At 36.5% G+C, this 11,917-nt stretch overlaps 1 protein-coding gene across 8 annotated transcripts in view; it reads right to left on the bottom strand.

The window, feature by feature from the left end:
- The window catches only part of LOC109417689 (ankyrin-3), a 591,898-nt gene that overhangs the window by 254,114 nt on the left and 325,867 nt on the right, over nucleotides 1–11,917 (bottom strand). For 7 of the 8 annotated variants that reach the window (XM_062850447.1, XM_062850452.1, XM_062850453.1 and 4 more), the window contains one exon: nucleotides 11,579–11,828. In XM_062850447.1, coding sequence (XP_062706431.1) covers nucleotides 11,579–11,828 — 250 coding nt within the window. Of the gene's footprint in view, nucleotides 1–1,424; nucleotides 1,443–11,578; nucleotides 11,829–11,917 lie in introns of all 8 variants that reach the window. The other variant, XM_062850448.1, reaches the window with a different exon arrangement.

Genomic DNA, 11,917 nt, shown 5'->3' with positions numbered 1-11,917 from the left:
GATTGGATTTGGATTGGATTTGGATTGGATTTGGATCAGATTTGGATTGGATTTGGATGTGGTTTGGATTTGGATTGGGTATGGATTGGATTTGGATTGGATTTGGATTGGATTTAGATCGGATTTGGATTGGATTTGGATTGGATTTGGATTAGATTTGGATTGGATTTAGATTGGATTTGGATTGGATTTGGATTGGATTTGGATTGGATTTAGATTGGATTTGGATTGGATTTGGATTGGATTTGGATTGGATTTGGATTGGATTTGGATTGGATTTGGATTGGATTTGGATTGGATTTGGATTGGATTTGGATTGGATTTGGATTGGATTTGAATTGGATTTGGATTGGATTTGGATTGGATTTGGATTGGATTTGGATTGGATTTGGATTGGATTTGGATTGGATTTGGATTGGATTTGGATTGGATTTGGATTGGATTTGGATTGGATTTGGATTGGATTTGGATTGGATTTGGATTGGATTTGGATTGGATTTGGATTGGATTTGGATTGGATTTGGATTGGATTTGGATTGGATTTGGATTGGATTTGGATTGGATTTGGATTGGATTTGGATTGGATTTGGATTGGATTTGGATTTGATTTGGATTGGATTTCGATTGGATTTGGATTTGATTTGGATTGGATTTGGATTGGATTTGGATTGGATTTGGGTTGGATTTGGATTGGATTGGATTTGGATTGGATTTGGATTGGATTTGGATTGGATTTGGATTGGATTTGGATTGGATTTGGATTGGATTTGGATTGTATTTAAATTGGATTTGGATTGGATTTGGATTGGATTGGATTTGGATTGAGTTTGAACTGGATTAATATTGGATTGAGATGAGGTTTTATGGAGGTTTTAATACTGTTATTAATTCAAGTTTTGCCTTTGAAAACTGGAATAAAACACTAATTTGTCGATCATAAGACTATGTTTTTAATCAGCAATATTTTTTTTATCAAAATTAAACAAATATGTCTGGAAGGAAATTAAAACAACATCGGCAGCCGAAATTAAAATAAACGCCGACATAGCGAATTTGCTGACCCGTAACTGATTTATAAATCACACATCTGGTAATCAAATTTGGCAATCGTGTTCGTGCAAAATATCGAACGCTGCTGTTGGTATCGGAACGTTGCACAAACAGTAGCAGCGGCAAATAAGGACCACAAATGCCACCGAAAACTAATATGGAAGGAAAATCAAATCAATGGAAATCATTAAGTAGGTAGCAGCCAAAAGACACCGAGAAAAAAACAGCACGAACTACGTATAGCAGACACAGAGACCAAAAGGTGGCGATGAGCAGTAGAGGTAAGAGGAGGTATTTATAATAGGTATAGATGTAGATATTCAGCGATCAGCGATATGCGTGTAAGTATGAATAATGGAAGAAATTGGGGTTACCGGATCAGGAGTGTCCTGCTGTATATTAGGGAATGTGAGATGAGAGAAAAGAAAGAAAAAAGAGACCACAAAGATGATGAAGAACATGACCTCTGTACACACAAATATGAACGGAACGGACAGACTGCTGCGAGGTATGGGACAGTTTTTCCTCGAATAGTGCGATTTGGGAGAATGTGCAATGATGACAACTATATTTACTAGTTGATATATTTTGACGTAGCGACATCAAAAACGTAAATTTACAATAGTTACTTCAAAAGCGACATCAAGAACGAAAATTCACAAGTCAAAAATGTAATTTTACGTCTTTCTAAACTTCCAAGCGATTCAACCTAAAACTACCTACATTATTATTGTTTTTTTTAGAAAATTCTTCTTAACGTGTCTCGCTCTTTCTAATATCGAAGCAAACAGACGCGACCTAGCCCGTCTCAGCCTGAAAAGAAGTGAGAGCAGGGGATTTTTTTATTACCATACGGGTTTGGACCGAAGGGTATCAGATTTTCATGAAACTTTTTCCACGGACAGAGCTCATGGATATATGAACAAAAAAAAATTGAGGAAAACTCAGGGTCACCTATTTTCCCGGAAAACTCAGGTGGAATTTTTTTCTTTTCCCCTGACACTACTTACTTTGAAAAATCATAACTCAAGAACGAAGCATCGTAGAAACAAGGTTTTTTTTTAGAAAATGATAGTAAATTTTCTCAGAAATCAAAAAAAAAATATGAACTGGAGAAAGTTTCCCACAAAAATTTCCACAGTTGAGAAAATTCGTAAAGAAAAGCCGGAAAAACTATGCCCGAACCCGTGGAAAATTTTTGAAAAAATATATTTGAGAAGGTTGTTTTATAAGCTTTAACCGCTGAAATTTTTGGAAAGCACTTTTTTTCGTTTTTGAGTTATGGCCAATTTTGTTGAAAAATGTCCAAATGTGCCATAAAAGCCATAATATAGGCTTACATGGTCATTTTCACACAATTGACCATAACTCAGTAACGAGAAAAAAAGTCCATTCCAAAAATTTCAGCGATCAAAGTTTATAAAATTACATTCCCAAAAATATTTTTTTGAAAAATTTTCACGAGTTCGGACATAGTTTTTCCGGCTTTTCTTTATGAATTTTCTCAACGGTGGAAAATTTTGTGGAAAACTTTTTCCACTTCATATTTTTTTTGGATTCCTGAGAAAATTTGCTTTCATTTTCATTAAAAACTTTGTTTCTACGATGCTTCGTTCTTGAGCTATGATGTTTCAATTGGTCCGATTTCATTATCATAAACAGCTTGGATTTAAAAACTGGTTTAAAAGTGTAGTGTTAAACGAGGTTGTTTGGAATATAAGACCCCTTCTTTTGGAAGTACCTATCATCAGTGTCAGTGTCAGTGATCCACCTAGAAGTGAGATGAAAAAAAAAATAGTTTTCTCACAAGTGAACATAGTGTTTTTTCTGTATCCAACAAAGTTCAAGAAAACGTCAGCATTTTCAATATTTTTTAACTTATTCAATGATTCTTAGCGATTCCTAAATGATGGATAATAAAATACGTGTTTTCTTTAAAGACGGCATGGTTACATTTAAAAATTCTCAAAAATGTATAGAAAAACTTAGTGAACAAAGTGATTTTATGAGGTTGTTCTCAACAAAAAAAAATAATATTTATAAAAATTGTGCCAGTGAACACGCGTTTGTTGAAAAAAAAAAAAAACATTACAGTCTGCGCAATTTTTAGGACAAGGTTCTTGTCTAGAGCACCGTTTTAAATATTTGGATGAAAATGCATTCCGATGTTTACAATGACTGAACAGTGAACAAACATAATGATGCGTTTTCAACCATATCCGTTGAATGGTTCTTTAAAACGGTGTTTTAGAAAATTGCGCTATGTACTCCAAATACCTTGTCCTCAAGCCAGAGAATATTCTGCTGATTCTGTTGAACCTCATCGAAACTGTTTTTGGTGAATTATTATAAAAGTTCCCAAAACACAAAAATACTTGAAATTTCAAAAACTTTTGGAAGCATGATAACAGCATCTTAATATCCTCCTGGAAGCATTCTTAAGGGTACCAAGCATTCTGAAAACACCATTAGTGGTGTGATCATGGTGAACTCAGAGCTCAATTTCCAATTTTTAGTGCCCCCATACTGGGCCAGGCATCAGCAGGCCGGCTCCAGAGGCACGTTATCCCTCATTTGGGACATTACAATTCGTGCTATTACTAGGTATTTTCAGTCACAGAAAAGCGTGGATTATTTTAGATCGTCGCCAACATTCCGAACTTGTGCTTCGCTTTTCTGTGACTGCAAATTTTACGTAAATGCAGTGGATAACTGACACTGTGGAAGATTACAAGTGGTAGTCGAAATATGCGTATCTGTCAAAGGATAAGCAAAAGAGGGCGGAATTAAATGGTACAATAACTGATTACACACATTCGAAGAGGGTATTCTACTTAGAGGGTTCGAAAAGTCGGTGGAAGAAGACATTTGCGTTATTACCATTTTTTATTTCTAGAGAAACTGCCTTGGAAATTTCCGGAAATATTCCTAGTAGAATCTGCTTTTGATTTTTTTGTAATTTTTTTTGGAGAAATCACTTTTTAAAATTTCTCTAGGTTTTATGAATAAATTCTAAAAATCATCCTAGAAGAAAATCCCTGAAAAATATCTGAGATAATACTGAGAAGAGCCCTCGGAGTAATTCCTGAAGCAATCTCCACAAGATAGACTAGCCTTGTGCTGAAAATAAAAAAAAAGTCTATGAAGGAATTTCTGCATGAATACCTGGAGGAATTATTGATGGTATCACGAATACAATTCAAGAAAGAATATGTGGAGGGATTTCTGCAGGAATCCTCCTTTCTGGAGGAATCAGCGAAGAAATTCTTGGAGATATTCCTGCGTGAGTTTTCTATGGAATCCTTATAAAACCATGAAGAGGTTCGTAAAGGAATAACTGTTGAAGGAATCCCTAGAAGAATTCCTAAAAAAAATCTCTAAGGGTAATTTATTTATTTATTTATTTATTTATTTCATTACAATTATTCGCGTAGCATAAGGCTGAAAGCCTTTTTTATCACTACACCATGATTATTATCTATGATATTATTTATCGAATTCATGTTCCTGAGGTTTCCTATCATCTATTGCTGATCTGGAAGAATAAATGGATTTATTGCAGAAGAAAATCATAGAGAAATTTCAGAATGGGGAATTCTCTCTTCTTTTAAAAAGCTACCCAAGCAACACACATGTTATAATAGAGTTACGACAGCGCAAGTTTTGGTTGTATAGAAGTTTATTTTACGTAATTCTAACATTGTGTTGAAATAACGTAAAATAAACTTCTATACAACCAAAACTTGCGCTGTCGTAACTTTTATATAACATGTGTGTTACTTGGGTAGGTGGGTTTTCTGCAGGGATCCATTGACACTATATCTCAGGTAATATCTGATAAATTTCTTAGAGTACTGTCTATAAAATTCATTGGAAGAATGTATAAATCTGGAGTAATTTCTGCACACAAAACCGTGCGGATTTCAAGAAGTAATTTTGGGGAAAAAAACAAAACTTTTCTAAATAAATTCTGGAATATTTTCGCATGGAATATTTTCACAAGGCAGAGCTTGAAAACTTTTAGTAGGAAACTCTGCAGAAACTTAAGTAACAAATCATGGAGACATTTCTGAAGGAATCTAAAGAGGAATTATTAAAAAAAAAACGCGAAAATGTTTGATTGCATCACTTAAAGATTTACTGGTGAAGGAACCCAAAGAAGATCTTTTCAATGGTATCCTTGGAGAAATTTTCGAATATTTTTGGAAGCATCCCTGAAGAAATTTCTGAAAAAAAAATCCACGAGATACTTTTTTTTAATGGTTCCTTTTGTGATATCTGAAATAATGCTTAGAGGAATATGTGAAGGATTCTATGGACGAATTTCTTGAAAATTCGCTTGAAGATTTTCTGGAATGAAAGGATTTCCGAAAAAAAAAAACATTTTGGGAATTTCAATAGAAATGCTCGGTACTTTTGATTACCTAAGGAAATCGCTGGAAGAGATTCTTAAGCAATCCGTGGATGATTTTCCAAAAACAAACTCGGAGCATTTTCTAAAAGAATCCACGTAGTAAATTCTGAGGCATTCTATGGAAGGTTTTATGAGGGAACCCTTTTTTAAATTTGTGGAGGAATCTCTAGATATATTTCCGAAGGAAACTCTGGATATATTTTTGAAGGAAACTCTACAGGAGTTTCTAAAAATGTTCAAGAAGAATCTTTTGCGGCATTTCCTGTTATCTGAAAATTTTCTAAAAAACAAAACACTTTTTGACTATAAGAGATAGAACATTGCGCTCTTTTAAAAAAATGCGTCACTGATAGTTCTAAAAGTACTCGGAACAAAGTTTTTACAAGAAACGAATGAGTTAGAAGCTATTGTAAGAAAACTGAATTTTATGGATTACCCTAACATGATTTTTTAAGGAACCATAAGAGATGGAGTAATGATTTCTCCGGCCAACTTGCTCCAAATAAATATTTTCATAATCTTGTACCGACTTTTCGAACCCTCTAAGCAGAATACCCTCTTCGAATAAGTGTAATCAGTTTCGTACCTTTCCCGAGCAGAGTAGAATATCAAATTCATAGCAACAGAATCACATAGCCTGTTTTTATATCATAATTTGTTATTATCAACTTATCAAAGTATTACTTTCCTATAACACTTTTTGTTGGGCAATCTTATTTTGTTATGATCAAGTTATTGAGATTCATCCATTGAATAACATTTTAATAATATACTTTGTTGCAGACGAAGTTTTGTTATTTTTCTACTATTGAAAATGTACAGTTATGTGATGAACTATAACATAACAATAACAAATATTCAAATTCACTGCCAGATTCATTGTTATTAAGTTGTTGTTGAATCTATCAAAACATGTTATTAAACTGGTCTTCCAGGAACATTTTTTTGTTATGATTTTTGTTATTTTGCCGCTTATGACAGACAAGATTATAACATAATAAGATATGCTAATAACATAAAAATTACTGATTCCATTATACAGTTATCATGCCAAAATAACATATTTTACTATGCTGTTTGTATTCTCTTCTGCTCGGGTTTAATTCCGCCCTAATTGCTGATTTAAAAGGTACGAAACTGATTACACTCATTCGAAGAAAAAAATTATTTTATAACTTTGTAGGACACTTTGCAAACGTATATAAAACAAAGGCATTGTCAATTTAGAATCCGGACGGACAAAATCACGTATATTTCAAAACAAATATTATTTATTTTACTTTCATAAAAAAATGTCATTGACTTTTTTTTATTTTGATTTTTCATGCTTTTTCCATGTTTTCCTTCTTAAAGATCTGCACAACGGTGGTAAATTTTAGCATCAATCCCTTCGGCATGTTATTCCAACAATCAGGTCATCAATGCAATGTTGTGAGTACCTTGATTAGGATTCCGAAGAAAATTGCCAAACATTTTTCTTATTGCAAAATTAGGGGCAATTCAGTGAATTGAGAAGACGCGAAATTTGAATGTTTGTTCGTTGCTAAACACTACCCATCTGTGACGATACCACTGCTGACTGCATGTCTCCGGTTGTAGTGACAGCTCATCAAAATAGATAAAACCTCTGCAGGTCCCTTGTGAGCGTTTCTGAAAAGCAGTACGCGAGCCTTGAGGCTGTTATACTTGTAAAAAATTGTTCTCACCATCTTGTTATCAAAAAACGATGCCCAGAGTTCAAACTTCCTGCCAAATCTTTGAATTCCAAGCAGATTAATCAACGAACTCAAGCTTTGATTTTACGGTAAAACTTCCTGATGCCATGATTACCAACATCTATGCACAAAACACATAATGGTTTTGAAATTATTAACATTTTTCGTGGCTGTCGTACCTGATCACGCTAATTTTTAAACGTGTTTGTGCAAGATTTTTTTCCTTCTCTTGTCTTCAATCTGAAATAACTTATCACTCGTTGCAAGAAAATCGAAGAAATTTTTACCATTGTCATAAGACGAGTTTATGATCAGAATGCTGTAAAAGAAAGATAATTGTGATCATTGAGAGCACCACTAGAAAATATATTAAGCGTCCGGATTTAAGGTGGACAATGCTTTATTAAAAAGAAGACGTTTGGATCAGCTAAACAAGTGGGACTACCCTAATTTCACAATGGTGAGAAAAAAAAGCTCAAAATATAAGAAGAAACTTTACCAAAGAAATCGTGCATCTAAAACTTAAGGTTTATGCACAAACATTTTTGTCTTCGTAAATGCGGCTCTGGACCCATTGTGAGACCGGCTTGGTGGTCAAGAGGCTACCGCTTCTGATTCGTATGCAGAAGGTCCTGGGTTCAATCTCTGGCCCATCCCTTTCCTCCTACTACGTATCTTTCTAAGTACTTTCTCCCTCCTCTCTAGATATACAATCCATGTACATTCATATGTTCGTTCATTGCCATAGCTAGAACCAGAAATGGATTGAAAAAAAATTCCGTTTCCCTTCCTTCTAACTTTCACTGCACAGTATCTATCAGATAACGCCTACGAGTTATGCAATCATGCAAACTGCGTCGCACATCTTCAGAATAATAAAACACACAATTCTATCACCTTACGCCTGGCATCCACGCACCAATGTGTTTTCCCACTGCCAACCATATTCCTACCAACACTTCGACATCCGCATGAATTTGTGCAGACGCAGAGGTATATTTGGTCTGATGTGTATATAAATGATTGCAATCATCACTTCCTTCCCCTTCCTCTGGCCTGCAATCTGACGTGGCAGGCGCCATTGTCGCTTAAAATATTGTTCGTACAGTTGAAAATCGGAATTTTTGACACGCGAAAATCCGTTTTTCTCCTAAACCGTGCGTCGGACGTACGTCGGGCATAGTGAGCTGGATAGAGGACCAGGTCCGCTGTCCAGCGCACTATGTTAGGTTTCCATACGGATTTGGAGAAAAAAGCGATTGTCGCGTTGGGGAAATTTCGGGTTTCAACCGAGACGACAATAGAAGATCATCAACGCTCACACACTGAAGATGCCTGCTAATCCCTGGCAGATATCTCATTGGTTCCTTGTGTGAGTGTAGCTGGTCTGGCGATACTGGAGTAGCATCTACGGGCGGTCAATCAAGCTCAAGCTCAAGTAAATGCGGCTCAGGTTGTGTAGTGGAAGCTTTTGCGGTCATATTAATATGTTTATTATGTGTAACATCCTCTGAATTTGATTGATTTTCAAACTAATGTCCTCTAGGGGCCTTAAATTCGATCGTTACCCAACAGATTCAGTCGAACGAAATAATTTGGCAAGTTTCTAATGCAAATTAAGCCATTCCAGCTCCAATACTACTCTAAAGATTTAAGAAATTATTTTACACATTTTAGGGTTTAGATAAACATATCAGCTCAACAACGTCATTAGAGATATAGTGCAAATTTTATGCTTCTGCAGAACATCAGCGATACAATTTCAATTGAAGGCTCACTGTGTTATCACTCCAAAACATACAATGTTGAAACATTTTGAATTATAGAACTGTTGAATGGACTGATCATTGTTCATGAAAATTTTATTCTCGTCCTTCATTCTAACTTATTTTTCTATATGTATTTTATTGGTGTTAGAGGACCAAAATATAACCAAAAGTCAACATTTTAGAAATCGCTTTAGAAAAATATACAGATTGGTTCAGATAGCTTGTGAATTTATCAAACTTTCGGTGGTCAAAATTTCTAAATTTTCCACTGATTTTCGATATTCTGATTTTTTTCAGAAATTCCGAAAGTTGAACTATATATATTTGCAGCATGTAAATCTAAATGAAGATGCAAATAAAAAAAAACATATATCAATAATGAACAAACAGAAAATTATATTTGACTAAAACAAAATTTGAGTTTTGTTTACAACAAATTTGAGAAATATTTTTTTAAAAATTCGGACGTTGGAGATAAAATGGACAGTTGGTTCAAATTTCACGAAAATTATGTGTAAACTCGAGAATCATTTGTATCAACAAACAGAATAATGGTTTCGTATGAAATTCGATAATTTGTAATTAAAAACATAGAAACTATATCCAGCTTTTTACGCTGTGGTGAGGGGTGATTCATTTTTGACAATTCTTGCCGACAGCCCTTGCAGCATCACAGTTGCCGGAAATTCCAGTTCACTGCTCCAGATTTGTCAAAAAATTTCACCTGGTGTAACCCTGGTTACCAATGCTACCGTCACAACAAACATGATACATCGAAGAGATTGCCTGAGTATTCCAGTATTCCTCGTAAAGATTTCCCGGAGGTGATCGGATGGAACAGATTCTCGGAAGATTCTGCTTAAAGAAAATTGCTGGAGGATTCCCCAGAAGCAATTTCTGGCGAATACTCCGGTAAAGAAGATTCTCCAAAATGAATTGTTGGAGTTTTTTTGGTCCATTGGTAGTGGGAGAAATCGTCAGAGGATTCTCGGAAGGAACTACTGCAGAATTCAGTGAGAATACAGTGAGAATTATTTTTCCAGGAGTTCCCTTTGTAGATTACTCCAGGAATTCCTACTGGGGATTCCTGAGGGAATTCCAACCAGGGATTCCTCTGTTTTCTCACCGGTGATTCTTGCAGGTATTTCCAGCGGGGAATTTTCCAGAAATTCCCACCGATGATTTCATCAGAAAGTCAAACCAACGATTGCTGCAGGTATTCCCATCGATGATTACTTCAGGAATTTCCACCGGAATCCCCCGGTGAGAGCTCTTAGAACAATCAACGGTGGAAACTCTTGGATCAATCTTCGATGGAAATTCCTGGAGAAATTTTATGCGTACGGCGAGATTAAACACTCCTGAGATGAGTTCGGAGACTATACACCCACACGACCCACCACCCGGTGACGAATAGTGTATCCGATGCGTCGGATGGAAACTAAAGGAACGTTCAGGTTTCGGAAGAGCATCTGGTGGGATGGGAAACAAAGGTGTCCCGGGCCCGTATGTTAGCCCGGTGGAAAAATCGTACCACGCAAGCCACGTACAGACAGCCTAGAGCCTCTTTGCACTCCACGAGGGCCCAACGGAAGTTTGGACGAACAGGCGGCAGCATCATCGGGATTCCACACTGACACCATACACGAATTATCCGTAAATACAGTTGTAATTGGGCAGAATTGGGACCATAGGGACGATAGGAATCTCTTAATTAAAACCACAATCGTAATTCATTGTTTTCCCTTCTTGCGATGCCTCGGTGGAAAGTTTAGGGCTGGGAGTTCATGGGACTGAGCGGGCGTAACGAAGGTTAAGTACAGTTCCTCGGTGTCAACTGGTTTCACGGTTGAAGGTGGCGAATACCGATCACAATCCTAAAAAGAAATAATTTATTAAATCATAACAAACGTTCTAAACTCGCTGAAAAAGTATATGGTGAAAATTTTTGACAATCCGGGAGCAATGAACTGAAATTTCTGGCTACTGTGTTGCTGCATGGGCTGTCGGCAAGATCCGTCAAAAATGAATCACCCCTAATCAAGCGTAAAAAGCTGGATGCTGTTACATAACTTTTAACGACATATCCATTTTCCCCATTGAAAACAATCGAAGAAAACAATATTTTTCAAATATGTACAATCCCTTACTAGAATTCAAGAGTATAAAACTTCCATGCTACTAGGTAAAGCAGATGAATTTTGCAGCATTTTCACTGGAAACGACCAAAATGCGCAGGTTGTTCACTCTACCCCCACAACCCCTAGATCCAACTGTATATTAAGACACTAATTTATCACCTATCATCTGATCCAGTCATGTGCACAAAATTAATTAGACTTCAACTATTGGAGGTTCCGACTATTCAAAAGAGTCGTCTATACATGTTCCAAACGCACACTATTCGAGGGATTACTGTCCGTGATGCTGTGAAGGGGGTGGTACGGTGGTGATTCGAGAGATGAAAAGCATCCGTGGAAATGAGCGATTCGATTTTTGTTTTGAACGCTGAATGAACGAACGTACATATGAATTGAAATGCTGCCTGCGCAGAGTGCAAACGTGATGTGAATAGAAATAGGGTGTACGCGCAAAATATGGCCAACGTAGAAGAACTTGGGACCACTTACCCGACATGGATCGGCTTGCGTGTGATGTTGACATTATCGGTCACGGTAATGTCCAGCGGGTTCGGAGTGCTCTCGCGCGGTGTCATCGAGGGGTGGTACTTTTCCGCACTGGAAATGATCTTCTCCAGGTATTTCTCGTCCTTCATCGGGTCGATACTCATATTGGTGATGTTGGTGTCGTCGAACGGTTTGTTCTCGTCGCTCGTCATGTAGTTGTACTGCTGCTGATCAGACATGATCGGATCTTCGCCTGTTGGTGGTGGGCCGCCGTGGGCATTGTGGGAGGAAAACCGAGAAATGAGAAAGCAAAAAATAGGAACACAAGAAGAGACAGTGAGT

The sequence above is a fragment of the Aedes albopictus genome, chromosome 2 (assembly GCF_035046485.1).
Source record: "Aedes albopictus strain Foshan chromosome 2, AalbF5, whole genome shotgun sequence".
Taxonomy (NCBI): Eukaryota; Metazoa; Arthropoda; class Insecta; order Diptera; family Culicidae; genus Aedes; species Aedes albopictus.
Note: the sequence above shows the minus strand (reverse complement) of the source record. Positions and strands in the feature narration are given on the sequence as shown.